Source organism: Dasypus novemcinctus, chromosome 24 (genome assembly GCF_030445035.2).
Source record: "Dasypus novemcinctus isolate mDasNov1 chromosome 24, mDasNov1.1.hap2, whole genome shotgun sequence".
Taxonomy (NCBI): Eukaryota; Metazoa; Chordata; class Mammalia; order Cingulata; family Dasypodidae; genus Dasypus; species Dasypus novemcinctus.
This window is the reverse complement of record NC_080696.1, coordinates 40,585,372-40,607,423: the sequence shown is the minus strand read 5'-3', so window position 1 is coordinate 40,607,423 and position 22,052 is coordinate 40,585,372. Positions and strand designations below refer to the sequence as shown.

The 22,052-nt window shown below is 39.5% G+C and overlaps 1 protein-coding gene across 1 annotated transcript in view; it reads left to right on the top strand.

Annotated features, from left to right (window-relative positions):
* MROH8 (maestro heat like repeat family member 8) overlaps positions 1-22,052 on the top strand; it is a 91,725-nt gene that overhangs the window by 44,377 nt on the left and 25,296 nt on the right. The window contains 9 exon segments of the mRNA XM_058287059.2: positions 3,015-3,094; positions 3,887-4,031; positions 5,364-5,459; positions 7,654-7,758; positions 12,893-13,028; positions 14,098-14,216; positions 15,311-15,463; positions 17,457-17,617; positions 19,868-20,000. Coding sequence (XP_058143042.1) covers positions 3,015-3,094; positions 3,887-4,031; positions 5,364-5,459; positions 7,654-7,758; positions 12,893-13,028; positions 14,098-14,216; positions 15,311-15,463; positions 17,457-17,617; positions 19,868-20,000 — 1,128 coding nt within the window.

Below are 22,052 nucleotides of genomic sequence, written 5' to 3'. Positions count from 1 at the left end.
GAGACTCTAAGGAAGAGCTTTAACAATCAGCCTTCCAAAAGAACAGGTTCCAGGAGCCACTCTACCATCACCATGTCTCATACCTCTGGCAGCTACCAGAGTCTATGTTTCTCACTCACTCTAAAATTCCAAATTCTGAGAGAAAGAAGATGATTGGCCTAGAGCAGGTCTGTTTTCCATCCCTGCATCAATCAGGAATGACTGGGGTCAAGATCACATTGTAAGGACATGACTTCTGGGCATCCCTCCCTGTGCATTGGTGGCAGTTCCTAGAGAAGGACTGATTACTATGATCTGGACAGTCAACGCAAGAGGTACTCTTCATGAGTACTTTACAAACCAAAAAAGTAGTCTCTCACCTCTGAATTCCCCATAGTGGCTAGCACAATTGTGAACAAATAATAAGCCTTTATTACCTAACTGATTTTTATAAAGAATACAAAAGATTATATGACAGAAGTAGATAAAATAGATTGACGTCAGAAGGAATTACAGGCCTGGGGGGTATAGCCATGAGGCATTGCCTTCATGTATGTGCAAGGTGTATGGCTGCAAGAGTGGAGAATTAGAGAAACCGTTCAGAACAGGAGTAGCTATTGCCATGATTGATTAAATGTGAATAAAAGAGAAAAAGTCTCAAATCATCTCTTTTATGAGCCTTGGGGAGAGGCACTATTGACAGCTATTGAAAGATGAAAGTCATGTCTTTGGAGAGGGACAATAATGAACTCACTTTTTAACACCAAAATGGTAGGCCTTGGCTATGATTTTTAGTGGCAGCGCCCTTAAGATAACCAGATTTGGGTGATTAGCGCCCTGGGAAAATGCTCAAGGCTGAAGACAGAATCTTATGCATGCTCCCTACCAGACTATAAAGCCAGAAAAATAATATAAATGCACCCTTTGAGGAAGTAAGTAAAGGAAGAATAGCAGACCCCTAGCAAGATCTGAGTCAGACTAGGGTTGGAAAGAGAGAAGAGAAAGAGAAAGCTCACAAAGAGGTGAGAAAGGAAAAACCGTGATATTTATTGAGCACTTACTGCCTGTGGGCACAATCCTAAATTTCCTAGTGAGGACTTTTTTGTGACATGTAAGAGAAATTCACTCAGATTTATTCTAATGATAACTAGGTATCCCTCGGAATGCTATGGCAGGATAAAAAACAGCCTGCCCTGGAATAGGAATGAAACTAGAAAATAAAAAGCTTTCAGTAACTCCTGTGGCCACTGTCACCATATCAATGATATAATTTCTTCCATTGCTACAGTCACAGTAATTCTGTAGTAGAATACCAATAAGTCCACTCTAATTCATATTTTATTCCTCCATCCTAAGGACCCTGGGATGGCAATGCCAACTCCACTTCTAAATTGAGAGTGGGCTTTGATCCCACATGGCTGATGGATGGGATTCTCCTGCTTACAATTGTAGACTCTCTCGGTTCTTGGTGTGGTGGTTGACCATAATCAATGCTGTGTAGTGGTGCTCCAAAATGTATTCCGCAAATGCAATGAATATGCCACACTAATGAAAGAAGTTGTTGATATGGGAGGAGTGGGGGTGTGGGACGTGGGGTATATGGGAACCTCTTATATTTTTTAATGTAACGTTTTGTCTGATCTATGTATCTTTTAAAAATAAAGATAGGGAAGCAGCTGTGGCTCAATTAGTTGGGCTCCCATCTACCATATGGGAGACCCTGGGTTCACGTCCCAGGGCCTCCTTGTGGAGGCAAGCTGGCCCATGTGCTGCAGAGAGCTGACAGCCCATGCACCACGGAGAGCTGATGCAGCAAGATGACACAACAAAGGTAGACAAGCAGACACAGAAAAACTCACAGCAAATAGACACAGAGAACAGACAGCAAAACAAGTTGTGGGGCAGGGGGGAGGAATAAATTAAATAAATAAATAAATAAAGATAATTTTTAAAAAGTGAAAAAAATTTTTCACTTTCTCTCCATCTCTTATCTTTACACCTTTGTATACATTTCCATTTCTTTCTTCCTCTCTTTCACTTTCTTCCTCCCTCTTCCTTTCTCTCCCTTCCTCTCTCTGCCTCTCTCCTGCCTCCCCCTCCCTCCCTCCAAAATGGCTTTGTCAGTTATCTTTTCCATAGGGCCTTAGTGACAGATCAGCTGGTCAGATCAGCTATGGTCAGTATGGCAGAAAAATGATTGTGAGTTGCCCATTCCTGTCAGCTGAGGGCATTCCCAGGGTGGAGGGACTCAGAAGACAATCCAGTAAGGTTTCCATGGCAACCATTTACATTTGCTCTTCACAGTGACTCTCTGAGGTATGTCTTATTTCCTCCAGTCTTACAGTTGTAGAAACTCAGGCACAGGAAATTTAAATAACATATTTAGGGTCATACAGTGAATAAGTGGCTGAGCCAGTGCTCAAACTCAGGTGTTATCTGCCTCCAAAGCCCGTTTTTCCCTCTCCATCATTCTGCAGGTTTTTCCAGCAGAGCAAAGCAACTTTCCCTTTCCTAATCTATAATTTAGAAAATTATTCCTTTCCCAAGACAAGTCAGAATAATATTAGGCACTATAGTAGAAATGGCTGGTTTAGTTGAAAGGAGTTAGGGTGCCTAAATGGAATCATCTGGACTGGAAAAAATTACCAATAACAAAAATAATGAATAAAAGAAACTGTCTTATAGTTATTGAGGGCCATTGGGTATTAAGAATTAACTCATTTAATACTTATAACCACCCCATGAAGGTAGGCAGTACTTGCTCATCTTACAGATGAGGAAACAGGTACAGGGAGATTAAATAACTTGTGTTCAGCTCAAACAGCTAGTAGGAAGCAGAGCCCGGCCCTCAGGGTCTGACTCCAAAGGATAAACTCTTAGACCTGCCACTGTGCTGCCACCAGACCTGTGGAGCTGAGGAGCAGAGCCCACCAAAATGAGCTGCTGTTTTTCTTGCAGACCACCGTATCCCTGATATTTGGCCTAATCACTTGGCATGTTCTTGGCTTTCTAAAGTTCTTTCCCTCTCACTGCAGCTGGTGGTACAAGAGGAGCCCCTGCATTCTCTCTTCAGCCCTGTGCGCCAGGAGGTCTTCATCACCATCGCTGACCTCAGGTGATCCCTCAAGCCCCTTACACTTGGATTCTGGTTCCCCATTCAGAACCAGAGACAAAGACAAAGTCAACTGATATGCTCCTTTTTAACTTCTGACAACTATTAAGATAAGGAAGGGAAAGCCATATGCGTGCTTTTGTATAAGAACTTTGTTTTCATCTTTGCTGCCATCCATACCTGAAAGACTTTAATGGAACCACTTTGCTATTCAGTTATATTTGAAGTATATTCAGTGGAAAGTTAGTCCATATAGGCTTCATGACTGTAGAGTTCCATGGTCAAAGTAATCTGAAAAGTGCTGCTTGCTATTTACCTCTCTTGGAGATTTGCACTGCAAATTAACTAATTAAAGGCCTGTGAACTTCCATGGTTAATAAGCTTTAACTTGGAACTTGGTTCAATCCATCATTCCCCAAACTGACATTCAGCAGAACACACTTTGAAAAATTGTGGTTTACTATTTTTAGACCAGAGCAGGCTTCCCTGCCTGAGTGAACTAGAGGAAAGCCTAGAAGGAAATTACTCCACTGACCTCTTGGCCAGACGGGGGGAGGGGGGGGGGGCCGCGGGGGATTGCGAAGGCAGGGGCCAAGATGGGGTAAGGGGGACCGGTTTGGGGAGCGGTAGCTCTGAGCCTCAAAATACTTGCTCTAACCTTTTATGAGATTTATCTAAACAAGCTGACAAGCTGTGCCATTTATCTCTTCCATCTGTTTTTGTTTTGATCCCTGTTTATCAATACCAAATCACATTCTCCTCCCAGCTTGCTATTCCCAAACTGTCTTTTCTTAGTTACCAAGATGTCCATTTGCTGTTTGGCTCTGAAGATGGGGTTGACTTGTTCAGTCTTATCATCAAAAGTGTAATCACTCTGCCCTCTGTAAAGACCCTTACCCGGCTGCAAGAAATCATGCCAAGTGGGCCCTACAAGTCCGAGGTAATTCACACTTTGCTTCAGTAACTTCCCATCCACAGAGTCAGCTGATCTTGGCCTTTTGTGCATGCATTTGATTTTGGAACTAGCCAAAAACCATTTAAGCTGAGTCTGGAGAAAAAATAAAGTGGTTAAATTAGATAGTATGCCCTCACCTCCCTTTACTTTGTGTTTCTTTTTTACCCTTAGTTTTGGTTTTCCAGTTGCTAAAACAAATATTGTGCAACGGGTTGGTTTAACCACAGGAATTTATTGGCTCATGGTTTCAGAGGCTAGAAGGCTTACTTCCACCCAGGTTTGATATCTTCTGATTGGGCAGAGATCCTAGGTCCTTGCTCTTTTCTGTTACATGCCAGAGCACATGGTAGAATCTTTTTTCTCTTCCAGGTTCTATTCTTTCTCTTCCATGGCTGCTCCCCATCGCTTCTCTTTCTGTATCCAATTTCTTTTGCTTACAAGGGCTTATACACAAAAGGCCATATTGGGTTAAGGTCCACCCTCATTCAGTGCCTAGACTATTCTAGGCACTCCTTAACTAATAACATCTTCAAAGGTCCTCTTTACAAATGGATTCACACTCAGAGGACAAGGGGTTGGAAACTGAACGTGCCTTTTGTGGAGAACACAATTCAATCCCAACACTCTTCATCTTTATTTTTTCTTTCCTTCTTTTTGGCTTTAAAATAAGGAAAGGTAATAGGCCAAAGAAATACAACAGTAAACAAAAACAAAGGGAACTGTCATTCATGGAGCTTGTATTCAAGTGCAGAGAAACATTAATAAATATATAATACATCAGATGGTAAGAAGTGCTTAAAAAATAAAGTCAGGAAAGAGAAAGATAAAGAGTACTATGATTGGATGTGCAGGTCCTTTTTTATACACGGCAGTCAAGGAAAGCCTTCCTGATGAGATGATAGGTGAAGAAAGAGAGAGGGCCTTTCAGGTGGATACCTGGAAGAGAAACTTCCAGACAGAGGGAAGAATAAATGCAAAGGCCTTGGTTTTCTTTTGTGGCTAGTAAACTGGCTGGTAAAACTTTGTTTTAAGATGTCAGAAAGAGTCATAAATCAAACTTTCAAAGCATCTTGATGACCTCTAAGTAATTTCCCAAATGTAATTAGAATTATAGTGTCCCTAGTAATGCTGGGATATCCATTTGAAATGAAGATTTATTCTGTTTCACTTCATGCCACAGACTGTCTAACAGTACTTTAAAACTGGTTCTGCACTTTTGAGTAACATCTCAAGGTAACAAGGAGAACTTTAGAAGTCTGTAGTGCTTAGAGAACTTCATATGGTGGGGGCAGCATCACTTATCCTGTACCTTTTCAGTGTCTCTACAGGCAGACATTTCAGGCTTTCTCTGAGATGCTCCAGAGTTTGGTGGTAAAAGACCCACATTTGGAAAATCTTGACATCATTTTTAAGGTAAACAGGATATTAGGGGAAGATGGAAAACTATTCCTATTAACTGATGAAAGTGTAAGAAGGAAATGTGGAACAATTAAGTTTTAGGAGGCAGCATTATAATTAAGAATATCATCTTAGCAGCTGTATTAGTCAGCCAAAGGGGTGCTGATGTAAAATACCAGAAATTGGTTGGTTTTTATAAAGGGTATTTATTTGGGGTAGGAGCTTACAGATACCAGGCCATAATGCATAACTTACTTCCCTCACCAAAGTCTGTTTTCATGTGTTGGAGCAAGACGGCTGCCAACTTCTGCAAGGGTTCTGGCTTCCTGGGTTCCTCTGGGCTCAGTGCCTGTTTTCTCCACAAGGTCAGCTGTAGACTATGAGGCTCTCTAGGCTTTGCCTATCTCTACAAGGTCAGCTGTAGACTATCAGGCGAACAGCTCTGTTTCTCTCCCTGGGGCTCCAGCTTAAGACTTTAGCATCAAACTCCAACATCAAAACTCCAACATTAAAAGCCATCCAACTCTGTCCTTTGCCATGCCTGTGAGTCCCCACCCACCAACGCCCTAATAATGTGGCCCAATCAAAACCCTTTCATAACTTAATCATGCCCTGGTACAGATCAGATTACAAACATAATCCAATATCTAGTTTTGGAATTCATAACCATATCAAACTGCTATATCAGCTTGGAGTCAGAGTCTTGGGTTCAAATTCTGTTATTCATTGACTAAAGTCTATCTGCAATAAACTGCAAGGAATCAAATCTCTCAGAGTCTTATTTCCTCACCTTTAAATGGAGATAATAATTGTGTGTATTGAATAAATGATCTTTCATAAATGACTGCTATAATCATTCCTTAAATTAACATTCCTGGGTAGCAGATTTGGCCCAATGGATAGGGCGTCTGCCTACCACATGGGGGATCCAAAGGTCAAACCCAGGGCCTCCTGACCCGTGTGATGAGCTGGCCCATGCACAGTGTTGATGCGCATAACGAGTGCCGTGCCACCCAGGGGTGTCCCCCACGTAGGGGAGCTCCACGCGCAAAGAGTGCACCCTGTAAGGAGAGCTGCCCAGCAATTGTGCCACACACATGGAGAGCTGACATAGCAAGATGATGCAACAAAAAGAGACACAGATTCCAGTGCCACTGACAAGGATACAAGCAGACACAGAAGAGCCCACAGCAAATGGACACAGAGAGCAGACAACTGGGGAGGGTGGGGGGGAAGGGCAGGAAAGGGGAGAGAAATAAAAACAAAAAAACCCTCACAGCAAAAAAATAATTTAAAAAATTAAAAAATAGATTAACATTCCTTAATATCAGAGAAGGATTTCAATCAATGACCAGAGAACAATGTCAGCCTCCTGAGTGGGAAATAGGCTACTGCCTCTCAGGTGTGATTCAGAGGTCTTAAGTGACTACCTATCCCCAATATTTCACCTGTACCTGCTCATATGCCATTCAATCAAAAGGGATTTCTTCATTGGAGTGCATTCACTGTAATTCAAGCATTTTGCCCTCTTGCCCTTGTTGAGATGTGGATATCCCAGATAACTCTTTAAACGATTAATCACTTCTTCCTAAGTACAAATGGACATTTATCCTTGCATTAATCCACCTTAACATTATCTCTCATTCTTCCTCTGTTTGAACATTAAGGTGCCAGCCAGATTGGATGGCATTCATGCCTTGTACTTTCCTGCCTTGGCAGCTTTATTTAAGCCATTTTTTTTTTACCTGAAATGCCATCTTCATGAACCTTCTACTCATGGATATTATCTTCTCCATGAATTCTTTCCTGACTCTTATTTCCTCACCTTTGTAACTTTTCTATCCTCAGAGTTCCTTTAATAGCATTTTATTTTATTTTATTTTATTTTATTTCCAAAGCAGATTTGAGAAGGCTAAAAACATAGAAAGGAATAAAATAAGAGATTGAGGAAAGTGGGATGAATGGAAAATAAGTCTAGAAAATAAGTCCCTCTGGAATCTAAACCACCGGACCCTCTAGGTCTTTGGGTCTTTGCTTTTCTTCCTACTACTTTTCAGTTCCAACCAAAACCATGTATCATTTAGGAAAATATTTTTAGACATGATAGTGACATGTGGAACTTCTCTCTGCACATTTTCTTACAAACAGTATAAAGGTGTTATCCCAAATCTTCCTGATAATCCATTTAGTCTCCCTTTATTTTTCACAGTACCTGGATCCCTGGTTACAATCAGTCAAAGACCATGAACGGGAACGGGCCACAGCCAGCATGGCACAAGTTCTAAAGTGCTTATCCAGACATCTCAACTTGAAGGTAAGCAACCCTTCAGTTGCAGGAGAAGAGGGATCCAAAGCCATCCTAATATTGCCTATTTTCCCTTCTGTTTCTGACCCTCCAAACTGGGTTATATGTCCTCTTTGTGCTCTAGTAATATCATGGAACTTAGGATAATTTACATATCTGCCCATCCCCTAAAATATGATCAACTGTATTTATTAATTTTTACTTAGCACAAAACTGAGACATATCAATATAGTAAATGTTTTTTAATAAATGAATAAAAGATGTAACTTGAAAATATCTGCAAGTCCATAGTAGAGAATGTAGACCTCAGAGGATCTACATTCTATGCATAGTGTTACATTTGAAAAATTAAAGTCCATGAGAGTGGACATGGCTTAAGTAGTTGAGTGCCCACCTCCCAATAGGAGATTCCCGTTTCTGTTACTAGTGCATCCTGTAAAAACAGAGAAACAAACAACAAGCCAAACAAATGAAGGGATAACCAGCTTAGGGGAGCTGACGTGGCTTGGTGGTTGAGTGCCACCTTCTTACATATGAGGTCCCAGGTTCAATTCCCCAGCCCCAGCACCTCAAAAAATAAAAGATAAAAAATAAAAGTCCAGCAGGCAAATATAAATAAATAAAATTTAAATATTTTCTGGCCTCTCAGAGAGAATAATCCTGATCATATATTACGGTACCTCTTTTTTTTAAGTCCTCTCATTTTTCTCTTTCACTCTCACTTCTCAGTTGTTCTAAATCCTCTCCCATAACTCCTAAAAAAATTTCCCAAAACTAAGCCCCACTCTCCTGATCTAGTTTTTTTTCCTGCTAATCCCTTTTTCTCATTTCTTTAAAGAGTATTCTAGCCATTGGAACATCTCCTGTGTTCTATCCATCATTTCTCCAGTCTCATAGTAAAGCTCAGGAACTGGAAGAGAAGTTGGTAGTATAAGAATGCTAGGTGGGGGAAGCAGACAAGGCTCAATGGATAGAGTGTCCACCTACCATATGAAGGGTCCAGGGTTCAATATCCAGGGCCTCCTGACCCTTGTGGTAAGCTGGCCTACATGCAGTACTGCTGTGTGCAAGGAGTACTGTGCCACGCCGGGGTGCCCCCACATACAGTGCCCCATGCACAAGGAGTGTGCCCCCACAAGGAGCGCTGCCCCGCGTGAAAAACATAGAGAGCTGATACAGCAAGATGACATAACAAAAAAGAGACAGTTTCTCAGTGCCGCCTGACAATGCAAGTGGACACAGAAGAACACATAACAAATGGACAGAGAGAGCAGACTATAGGGGGGAGAGGGGAATGAGAATGAGAACAATCAGAAATCATACAAAGAACTGTGTATAGCATAGTCTTCTGGATTTTTCTGAGTAAGATCCATAGATTTTCTTTTTTTTTTTTTTTTTAAAGATTTTTTATTTATTTATTTAATTCCCCCCCCTCCCCTGGTTGTCTGTTCTTGGTGTCTGTTTGCTGCGTCTTGTGCTGCGTCTTGTTTCTTTGTCCACTTCTGTTGTCGTCAGCGGCACGGGAAGTGTGGGCGGCGCCATTCCTGGGCAGGCTGCTCTTTCTTTTCACGCTGGGCGGCTTTCCTCATGGGCGCACTCCTTGCGCGTGGGGCTCCCCCACGCGGGGGACACCCTTGCGTGGCACGGCACTCCTTGCGCGCATCAGCGCTGCGCATGGCCAGCTCCACACGGGTCAAGGAGGCCCGGGTTTTGAACCGCGGACCTCCCATATGGTAGACGGACGCCCTAACCACTGGGCCAAAGTCCGTTTCCCCATAGATTTTCTTAAATCAACTTTGAGATATAATTTATATCCAGTGAAATCCAACCAATTTAAGTGTAAAATTCAATGAGTTTCACAAATGCATATACCCTGAGTCCCTAAATTTTTATATTCTCAAAGGAACTTGAAAAGATAAAGAATTAAAAAAAAAAAAGAATGTTAAAGAACCACTTAGGGAAGTGGACATGGCTCAACTGATCGAGCATCCACCTACTATATGGAGAGTCCAGGGTTCGATACCCAGGGCCTCCTGACCTGCATGGGCCACTTGCCCACACACAGTGCTGCCACATGCAAGGAGTGCCATGCCATTCAGGGGTGCCCCATGTAGGGGTACCCCATGTGCAAGGAGTGTGCCCTGCAAGGAGAGCTGCCCCGCATGGAAAAAAAAGCACAGCCTGCCCAGGAATGGCACCCACACACAGAGAGCTGATACAGCAAGATGATGCAACAAAAAAGAGACGCAGTTTCCCAGTGCAACCTGACAATGCAAGCAGACTCAGAAGAACAAATAGCAAATGGACACAGAGAGCAGACAATGGGGGAAAGGGGAGAGAAATAAATAATAAAATAAATCTAAAAAGAACTACTTAGTGGTCAGATGAGGAGCATAAGTCTCCAGTGGCCTTCTTTATCTTAATAAAGTTTGGGCTTTTTAGAATATTATAATGATAGTATGTACTCATTATGGAAAATTTGAAAAATATTTTTAAAACGTAGAAGGAAGAAAAATGGTTCTCTTATTGTTTTCATCTAGGGATAGCCACTGTTGATATTTTTATTTATTTCTTCCAAGTACTTTTTTTGTGCATGTATGTGTTGGGATAGGGGCTTCCACTTCAGTTCCTTCCAATTTGTTAAATACATGGAGCCAAAGCTATCTTCTTAAAACCCATGTCACTCTTTTGATCCAATGATTTCCTGCTGTTCCTGGAATAGAAGGCCTCATATGATCCAGCTCCTGCCTGCCTCTCTATAGCCTCTGACTTACTACACTCCAGCTACACTGGTCTCCTTTATATTCCTCATCATACAAAGCTCTTCCTGCCTCATGGCCTTTGCACTTGCTACTTCCTCACCTGGAAAAGTCTTCCCCAATTCTTCACTTAGCTACCCCTCCTCTTTTTTTAGTGTTCAGCTCAAATGTCTCCACCTCAAAAAGACCTTTACTTACTACAGATAGGTCCATTCTTACTTTGTATCTTATCACTCCTTCCTTCCCAGAGTTTCTTAGGATCAGAAATTATCTTGTTTGATTATTTCTTTATTGATTTATTGTCTGATTCTAATAGAATTTAAGTTCCATCAATGACTGATTTTATTGTTCAGCATAGTATCCCCAGTGACCAGCACAGGATCTGCCATATAATATATGCTCAATTAAATATTTATTGACTAAATATACATCAGTTTATGTACCTTCTCTGCTCAAAACCCTCCAAAAGTTTCCCATCTCACTCAGAATAAAATCCAAAATCCTTATATAATCCTGTAAGTTTCTACTCCATCTGGCCCTCTCCTCATTCACCTCCTATTTTTTCCCCTCTTGTTTACTTTGCTCCAGCCAATCTAACATGCTTGTTGTTCCTCAGAAATACCAAACATGCTCCCTTCTCACTTTGCTATTGCTATTCTCCCTGTCTGGATTATTCTTCTTCCAGATAACTACATGGCTCAATTCCTCCTTTCAATATTAATGAGGTCTTCCCTGATCAGTTTAAAATAGCAATTCCTATTACTCTCCAACCCCTTATTCTTCATTTTTCTTCATCATAGCGTATATCACCATTGGATAAATATTTTACTTATTTTGCCTATTGTCTTCATTCTCCAGATTATTTTCAGAGAGGCCTTTCCTAAATCCCACAACTAAATCTGATTCTCAGCAATGGGCCCTTATTTTTCCTTCCTTTAGATTTATTTTTTTAATTGCCAACTAAAGTATCACCTCTGTGAGGAGGGATATTATCTCTTTTGTTCACTGATTGTATCCCCAGTGCCCATCATAGCTCCTGGCTCACAACTGACACTCAGTATCTGTTGATTGACTGAAAGAATGACGGTTGAATCAATGAGGTAAAGACATTGCACACTTTCTTGTATGTGTTACTGTGTTTACCATAAAATACATTTTGTAGGCTTTTGCTCATAATATTTCAATGTCCTTTTTCTGAAGAACCACAGAAGAAATTTATATCTGCCTCAGTCCTAGGAAGAGCTATGCATCCTCTGTATAGCTGTTTGCTTCTTACAAATAATGTGACACATATTATGCAGGATATTGTGTGTACATCTACTTTAGCCGTGAGAAAATTCAGTCTAGCTCCATGGTCTGCCTCAAGCAGATAACGATTATCTATTCTGCATGTTAACCATATTCTTAGCCTCTTTTGTCTTTCCTATCTTCATTTTTAAATTTGTCCTATTTTTTTCACCTTTTATTTTAAATTGTACTTATTTTTCTGGTGTGTTTTTTGTCAGCCATCTTAGTTTTAAAAAATAAGTCAGGGTATCAGGAAATAAATTTTTAAAAATAATATTAAATGCTATACCTCAACTTTGCATCCAGTTTTTTCACTTAACAGAATAACACCTTTCATATTATAAATTCCTCAGATGTTTGATTTCTAATCACTGTATTCGTTGAATGGCTGTATCATCTCCCTTTCCTACTATTACTGGACAAATATTTTCAATATTTGGTCTTTTAAACAGGGATTAAATGACCATCCTTATGCAGAAGACTTTTTCATTTTTCATATTATATACTTAGGGTAGAATTTACCTTTTTTTTTTTTTTTTAAGATTTATTTTTATTTATTTAATTCCCCTCCCCTCCCCCGGTTGTCTGTTTTCTGTGTCTTTTTGCTGCGTCTTGTTTCTTTGTCCGCTTCTGTTGTCGTCAGCGGCACGGGAAGTGTGGGCGGGGCCATTCCTCGGCAGGCTGCTCCCTCCTTCACCCTGGGCGGCTCTCCTTATGGGTGCACTCCTTGCGCGTGGGGCTCCCCTACGCGGGGGACACCCCTGTGTAGCAGGGCACTCCTTGCGCGCATCAGCACTGCGCATGGGCCAGCTCCACATGGATCAAGGAGGCCCGGTGCTTGAACCTCGGACCTCCCATGTGGTAGACAGACGCCCTAACCACTGGGCCAAAGTCCGTTTCCCAGAATTTACCTATTTAATGCTACCTGCTAGATATATTTTATATACACATTAAGTGTTAACGCTGCCAAAAGAAAATGTGGCTCTTGCATTTCTCTTGACTTGGAATGGAAGCAGAATTATTTCCCAACAATTCAAATCTAATGGCTTATATAAACCTGTATTGTGATGGCATTTTTCTTCTTCCTTCCTAATTAGCTTCCTCTCCGATTCCAAAGACTTGGGCACCTGGTGGCTCTGATGGCGCTGCTGTGTGGGGACCCACTGAAAGAGGTGGCAGAGGAGGCTGCAGAGGGCACACACTACCTGCTGCATATCACTCTGAGGCTGAAGTGTAAGGCACTGCTGAAGGCAAAGAGTCCCTGGATAAATTTTCTAGCACGATACAAGCACCAGCCATTCTTGTGCCCTCATTCCCCATATTCTAGAAGGATTTTTCAAAGTAGTTCATAAAGAGAAAGGGCAGAGATGAAGCAACATTGGCTCAATAATTGAAGCCATAATAATGAATCAGACCAGTGTCAGCCATCTACATGTCTGTGAAATGGGAGTGGCTAATTATGTGGGTCCTGTGGATCACCTGAAGTGATTAGTTTGGTTAGAAGTGGGAAAGATTCTTGCCATCATTTTGACCTTCATTTATTTATTTATCCCATAAATATTTATTGAGCACTTACTCGAGATCCAACAGTAACAAGAACACAAGTGGTTCTAATCCTTATGTTACAGATAATCTAGTGTGAGAACCAGACAATCAAAGAATCAACAAATAATGGTGTTATTGTAACTAAAGATAACTGCTATGAAGGAAAAATACAGGGCCCATCAGTGAGAATCAGATTTAGTTGTGGGATTTAGGAAAGGCCTCTCTGAAAATAATCTGGAGAATGAAGACAAATAGCCAGGTAAAGAGGTAAAAAGAGCATATTAGGCAGAAGGAACAACATGAGTGGGCTGAAGAGAGTCCCCTCCAAAAATCATGTCTGCCCAGAACCTCAGAAATAGGGTTTTTGCAGATTTAATTAAGTTAAGGTCATACTGGTTTAGAGCAGACCCCAAATCCAATGACTGGTGTCTTCTTAAGAAGAGGAGAGGATTCACAGAGAAGAGGTCATGTAAAGATGCAGACAGAGATAGGAGTGATGCAACTACAAGCCAAGGAATGCCAAGGAAGCCACCAGAAGCAGGAAGAGGCAAGGAAGGATTCTCCCCTAGAGAGAGTATGACCCTGCCAACATCTTTCTTTCAGACTTCAGACTTCACCAGGCATTTTTGTTGAAGTGAAAAAGACAAGATGAGTAAAATCTTAGAATCTCCTTCAACCTGGATATCAACTAGACTTGCAAAGTCAAGAAGAAAGAAATAAGCCAGAAAGTACTAATATTTTATATATTTTTTCTCAGATATCACTCTTGACAAGAAAAAGCAGCAAAGCTTGCGGAGAGCAATGAAAAAATGTCAAGACCTCCTAGAGCTCTACAGTATTAAACGATTCTACAGTTGTCCCTTCAAAATTGCCGAGGTAATCAGAATGGCCAAAATTATAAAAAACTGACAACCTCAAATGTCGGTGAGGATGGGGAGCAACCAGAACTCTCAAAAATTTGTTCACAAGATTGTAAAATGGTAAAATCACTTTGGAAAAAGTTCTTGTAGTTTATCTTAAAACTAAACATACAAGATTGCCCAGAGTATTTGCTCTTTAAGCATTCTGTGGTTTGTAGAGGAGACACCATGTTTGTGACTTATTCACCTTGCCTAATTAGTGTAGTGGTTTAAGTCAACTTGCCAAGAAGCCATTATCACTGCTTAGATTTCTCTTCAGATTACCTCTGCTCTCACTGATTGCTCTCCTAACTCTGGTTACCCTCTTGAAAATGTAAACCTTGTCACAAAAAGAAGCTGCAAAAGGGTATAGTTGATCCAACAAGTCATACACTATTTACTTAATGTATTTATTCATCATTCAATAAATATTTATTAAGCAACTACAAGATGTCAGGCACTATTTTAGGGGATAGGGTAGAGAAAGAAAACCTACAGACTTTACTCATGTAGAGTCAAAGGTATCAGATAATTAACATCTGTGTCAGTTTTCTCATTTGTACAATGTGGATCTGTAAAAATTGGGATAACACAGTCATTGTAAAGGTTAAATAAGATATTGCATTCAAAATGCTTTGCTTAATGCCATCACAAAGTCAGTGCCCAGGAAATTATACATATTGTTATAATCTTGTGAAGAACTTTATTCACTGCCAGGTGCAATGAGTGGCACATTCTTTTAATACATTGACTCCAGCCTAGGTATATTAACTGTTCCTGGGACCCTATCAGCTATATAGCATGTGGCCCTTCCTTTAGTCCTACTCCTGTAAAAGTGTGCCTCTTTCTGAGGATCTCAGTACTAAAGCATCCTTCTAAAAGTCAGAGCTGTAAATGGCCAAGTACAGACTTATTGGGTGCAATCCAGTTTTTTGTCTTATAAGACTGAAGTAAACAACCTTGTACAGATTTATAGACTTTTCTGATTGTTAACTTAGAAGCTATTTCTTGCTCAGGGCTTTCTATCATACCATTATTTCTTGGAAGTTTATTTTCCCTAAATTATTTCAGGTTTTTGAAGTTTTTCTCAATTCAAATGAACTCTGCCAGTTTGTAATGACTATATTGGATTGTCTGAAAAGTCTCAAACATCCCTGCACTCAGCAATCAGCAGGAGATTTGCTGATAACACTGGTGAAAAATGCAGAGTCCCGATTTGAGAAGGTAAAACTAAGTGACCATTTCCTGTGTTTGAAATACCAGCAATCCCTCTCTTCTCCTGTACCTGCTGAAGTCTCTTCTACTGCTCCTATTTATCCCAGATCAAGTATTGAAGGGGACAAGGTCAAAGCCTTATTAGTCCATTTGGTTACATCCATTCATCAAACATATACTAAACAACCTCTGTGTATTCACCTAGGGAGGGAGATTAAAAACTAAGGTATACTTTGAAACTATTTGACTGAAAGAGATGAAAAAAATTCCTCCCATTTTCCTTCTCAAATTCCTGTTGTATCAAGTATCTCCAAATGAAATAGGATCATGTTTTTTTTAAAAAAAAAAAAAAGTTTGGAGATGCAAGGAGATAAAGTATCATTAACAGAGATGGTTTTCTGCAAGAGTGTCTAAGCATTTCTCAACAAGGCCTTGCATCATCTCTGTAGACTATTCCCTACACATTTTTTAAATAAAATTAAGAGTGCAACCTATCAACAGAATTAGTGGTAAAGACAATTCTTAATATGATGTTGGGGTAGTATACTGTGCCCCATTTTTTTTTTTTTTTTTAAGATTTTTGATATAGGTTCACCTAGGACAGTGCTTTTCAAAAACAAACAAAAAAACCTAAGATGCAGTCCATATTTTCCAAAAGAAGATTATGGATTATCTGGGAGAAATAATAAACACATGTAAAAATTAGTTCCAGATGAATTTAAAATGTCAAATTTAAAAAAATAAACCGTAAGTGGCTCTAGGATGATACAGACGTAGTAAGCTTAAAATTAAGAGAAAAAGAAAAAGAAATAGGAAAAAAAAAAAATTAAGAGACTTTATCTAGATATATCTAAAATTTGGTACATCCAGGGTACCACCAAATTTGAAAACCACTAATCTAAAAAGGAGCATTTTGTTTGTTCCTGTGGTCCTATTCTTATTTATGTTAATTCTGATGCATTACCACACTAACTTTCTCTCTTTTACCATGCATTATTCAAAACTATTTCAACAAATATTTATTTAGTACCTACTGTGGGTCAGATACTGTTCTAGGCACTGGAGCTACAACAATGACCAAAACTGACAGAGCTCCTGCATTCATGGAGCGCATACTCTAGTGGAGGAAGACAGGCAAGAAACAAATATATGTCTGGTAGTGAAATGTGCCATGGAGAAAAATATAGGAGAGTAAGGATGATGGGGGATGGGCATTTTACATAAGATTGTTTGAGGACTGCCTATCTGAGAAGCTGAGGTTTCCTGACCTTTCCTTCAGCCCTGACAGAGACTGAAGCTATAATTTTGTGAGCAGGAAGACTGGTCCAAGAAGAAAAGTGGAGCAAAAACCCAATGACTCCTGTTTAATTTTACCTGAGTGTAATAGACATCCCTGGGAGCAGGATGAGTAAGGGACCTTCTGCCATTCTAAGTCAGAGTGGACAAAACCCCAACTCACTTGCAACACTTTTGTTTATTTTATTACAAAATCAATACATAACCATTGAAGAAAATTAGTAAAAAAGAAAATATATATAAAAAGAAAAATCAAATGTCCCATTATTCAAAGACACAATTAATATTTTATATATACATCCTTCCAAAGTTTTTAATATACACATACCTGCATGCAGATATATATAAGTAGGTTTTTAAAAAGAATAACCTTTATTTTTAGGGCAATTATAGATATATGGACAAATTATATAGGAGGTACAGAGTTCCCATATACTTCTCCCACATACCCATAATTTCCTGTTATTAGCATGTTACAATAATGTATACATTTTTAAAAATTGATGAACCAATACATTTTTTGTAACCAAATGTCCATAATTTATACTGGAGTTCACTTTATGTAAGTAGTTTTGATAATAGCTTTTTAAAATAAATATTTTGTTTTAAAAGTCACCCACTAGAACCTTTCAGAAATGGCCACAATATCCTAAATAACCATTAATGTCCCCTAAGATTAAGGTCTTAATTTCTTTTTCCTTTTCAGGTACCTGAAATTATGGGTGTTATCTGTGCCCAGCTATCCATAGTCAGCCAGCCTAGCGTCCGCCAACAAATCATAAACACTGTGAGCTTGTTTATCTCAAGGCCCAAGTACACAGATACAGTGCTCAGCCACCTTCTGTGTCATCCAGTACCATATGACAGGTAACAGAACCCTGTACAGCCTCTGGATTTTGTGGAGCATGACTGCCCTCAAAACCCATTGATATTCTTGTAAAGAGAGAAGAGACAGACAGTGTCTGCAATGTGAATCAGAATATAATATGTAAACATAAGGAAACAATCCAACAAATTGAGAGAATGAACAACATTCTATAAGAAACTGTCTTTTCTATAAGAAGACCATACTCTTTAAAAAAGATAAAGAGCAAATTAGCTCAGTAGTTGAATGCCTGCTCCTATGTACAAGGTCCCACGTTCAATCCCCAGAATTAAAAATGGTGGTGGGAAGCACTGTTCTGTTCTAAGTTAAAAGACATTAAAGAGATATAACCAAGTGCAATATGTCTTTTAAAGCAAAAAGCTATAAAAGGAATTTTTGAGAAATTTTAAATATGGGCTATCTTTTAGATTATTAAATTAATGTTAATTTTCTTAGGTGTGGAATGAATTATGTTTATACAGAAACATGTCCTTATTCTTAGAATATAGATATTTAGGAGTGAACTGTCATGATGTCTACAACTAACTTGCAAATGATTTGACCAAATATATAGCAAACAAAATGCGCTTTTTGGATTAGCTCTGCTCAAATCCTTCTAAAATATTGAAGAGGAGAAACCACTCACTAACTCATCTATGAGGCCAATACCACCCTAATACCAAAGCCAGATAAATACACCACAAGAAAAGAAAATTACAGACTAATATCCTTTATGAATATAGATGCAGAAATCTTCAACAAAATACTAGCAAACCAAATCTAACAGCATATTAAAAGAATTATATACTATGATCAAAGTAGGGTTTATCCCAAATATAAAAGGGTAGTTCAACATAAGAAAATCAATACATGTAACACACCACATTAATAGAATGAAGGGGGGAAAAACTACATGTCATCTCAATTGACGCAAAAAGGCATTTGACAAAATGCAGCAACCCTACTGACGCTGAGAAAACTAGGAATAGAAGGAAACTTTCTCAACATGATAATGAATGTATATACATATAAAACACTAGATATGAGCCTTTTCAGCACTCCACACTGTCTTCCTGGCCTTCTCTTTAGGAGTCCTTAGGACCTTCTTACTATGTTTATATACAAGTTAAAATGACCAAAGTAGGGATTCTCTAAACCTCTGGTTTTCAATTTTTAGAGTGATTCTGATGTCGATAGTTGGAACACCATACTTGAGAAACACTGACAGTAGCACACAAGGATTCTTAGGTTGAGTCTGAAAATAAGAGAATGGATTTAAAGTTGGGTACCTCCCTATTGCTCTACCCAACCCCCTGCATTCCTCCCAATTTTTATGTAACTCTCAAGCCCTCATTCGAGTCGATCATAGAAAGAGAAGTTATTACATATTATTTTTCTTTAAGAAGAGATCTTCTAGGGAGAATCAAAGCTTCATTTCAGGGCCTGAACTTAGCCAAAATTTGAGGATGGTAGACTAGATTGAACAAATATTTCTTTGAATGCCTTCTATGAGACTTGCATTATTCAAGGCCCTGGAGGATTCATAGAAGGAAAGCCAGTCATAATCTCTCCCTTAAAAGGGAAGAGATAGGTAATTATATAGAAAACTGACAATGACATATGTAAGATTGAGGCAACCTTCATAAATAAGAAATTTAAAATGTTATGGAGATTCTCAGGGAAAACAGTGAAAGAGTTTGTTGATGTGGGAGGAGTGGGGTGAGGGGGGTGGGGGGTATATGGGGACCTCATTTTTTTCAATGTAACATTTAAAAAAAATAAAAAAGGGAAAAAAAAAAAGAAAGCATTAAAAGTTTCACAGAAGAGATGACATTGGAACTGGACATTGAAGGATTTTGAAGAGTTTTAGAAAGGGCTTTCCAGTTTAAGGAAACGGCATTAGCAAAGATAGAGGGTTTCCAAAGTCCACAGTTAGTTTGATGAAGGTGAATGATCTGGGGAGGCTAGAGCACAGTGTATGTGATAGGTAAGTGGTAGACTGAAAGAGGAAATTAGGGCCAGTTTGTGAATGGCCTTGAAGTGCATATTGAGGCAATGGAAACTTGATTCTATAAAACTGTGGGATTTACTGTTATGAAATCAGATATTGAGTCTTTTGATACCTTGAAGAACTGAGCAGAGAGGAAAACCTCTTATAAGTTAATTTCCAAACAGAGTCTAGGAAGGATATAGTCATAGTGGGCATATGATAGGCCATTCTTCTGAACTCTCTTACTTTTTGGGGTGTCTAGGCATCTGGCTGAGTTGTGGAGAACTCTGGATGTAGAGCTGCCCAACACGACATGGATTCTGTGGAGGCTCCTGAGGAAGCTGCAGAAATGTCATAGCATGCCCACCCAGAAGATGACCTATGTGGCTGTTGCTGTAAGCCCTTGGTCTCTGACCTTCCAACTTCAGCCCACCATGCTCCATCCCCAGAATGACTGACCCAACCCCACTGGACAGTGTTCCTTTTGGTCCCTCTGCAAATTTGCTTCTGTCATCCATATTTAAATCTACAGTGTCTACCACAAGATTGACATAAAGAAGGATGGGGAGAGCTTAGAAACTACTATGATTTAATATGTTCTAAACCTTCCTCCCCTCATCCTTTAAAAGATATACATCATCATAGAGTAATATAAAAAAAAATACAGAAGAGTATAAAATGGAAAGCAAAGGTCCCCCCAGAAGGGGACCTGCAAATTTTTTCTGTAAAGGGCCAGATAGTAAACTTCCAAAATTATTTTAATACCTCTAATCTGTAGCTGCCATCTCAGCTAGTTTCTCTGTTCTTGTGAGTGTATGCCTATTTTAAAATCCCTTTACTGTCATTCTACCATAGTTTTAGGAGTTATGGCAGATCATGGTATAATCTGTCATGCCAGTCTATAAAATTTTGTATATATTAATAATATCATACTACATACGCTATTTGATGACGTGTTTTTTTTAATTGACAATATATGAACTACTTTTTTTTTTAAGATTTATTTATTTATTTATTTATTTATTTTCCTTTCCCCCCCTGCCCTGGTTGTCTGTTCTCTGTGTGTCTGTTTGCTGTGTCTTCTTTGTCCGCTGTCAGCGGCACGGGAATCTGTGTTTCTTTTTGTTGCGTCATCTTGTTGTGTCAGCTCTCTGTGTGTGCGGCACCATTCCTGGGCAGGTTGCACTTTCTTTTGCACTGGGCGGCTCTCCTTACGGGGTGCATTCCTTGTGCGTGGGGCTCCCCTACGCAGGGGACACCCTGCATGGCAGGGCACTCCTTGCATGCATCAGCATTGCGCATGGGCCAGCTCCACACTGATTAAGAAGGCCCAGGGTTTGAACCGTGGACCTCCCATGTGGTAGGCGGATGCCCTAACCACTGGGCCAAGTCTGCCACCTGAACTACTTTCTGTATTAATATACCAGGCTCTCCATTATCTTTTCATAGCACATAGTAATTTATTTTTAATTACCTTTTTAAAAATAGGTAATACATGGTATAGAACCATTATTTAGTTAGCAAATTTCCTTTAGACAGGTTTCAAACTTTTATCACTAAAACAATGCCATAGTGAACTTAACCATATATATATTTTGTTATAATCAATCACTTTCTTCGGATAAAGTCCCTTGAAGGGGAATTTCTAGGTCAAAAGGTGGACTTATTTCTAATTTTGATACATGTACCCAGATTGTCCTCTAGAGCATTGTCTTTCCACCAGTTGCATGTGAGAATATTCATCTATCCACAACATTACCACACTGAACAGTGCCAATATTTTTGTTGTTGCCCAACTGAGAGGTAAAAAAGAAATGTATTGTTTTAATTATAATTTTGTTATTGGTGAGGGCTGTGTATTAGAGCTGTATTAGCCAAAAGGGTGCTGTTGCAAAGTACCAGAAATCTGTTGGGTTTTATGAAGGATATTTATTTGAGGTAGAAGCTTACAGTCACAAGGTCATAAAGGGTAAGTTACTTCCCTCGCCAAAGTCTGTTGCCTTGTATTGGGGCAAGATGGCTGCCAGTCTCTGTGAGAGTTCAGCCTTCCTCTTCTTCTTAAAGTCATTTTCCCTTCCATCTCTCCTGTGCCTGTCCCTTTTGTTCATATAGCACTCTCAAAAAGCTTGTTGGTTTAGCATGCAGGAAGCAGAGGTCCAAGCCATCAGACAATAAAACTTTCCACAAGTCTTTCCTGGATAATTGCGTTTTCAATCCTAATTTACAAGTTTCAAATTTAGTTAAGTCCTCAAATGGGGCACTATCATCTGGGGGCTTAACTTTCAGAGGCTTGGAATTTCTGGAATCAGTTTCTGGTTTCATTGTGCCTAACAATGCAATTCTCAGCTTATCTCTCTCATATACCATTTTCCTATAAGTTGCAAGGAAAGCCAGGTTGCATTCTCTGAGTTTACTTTAGAAAATTCTTCAGCTAACTGCCTAGGCTC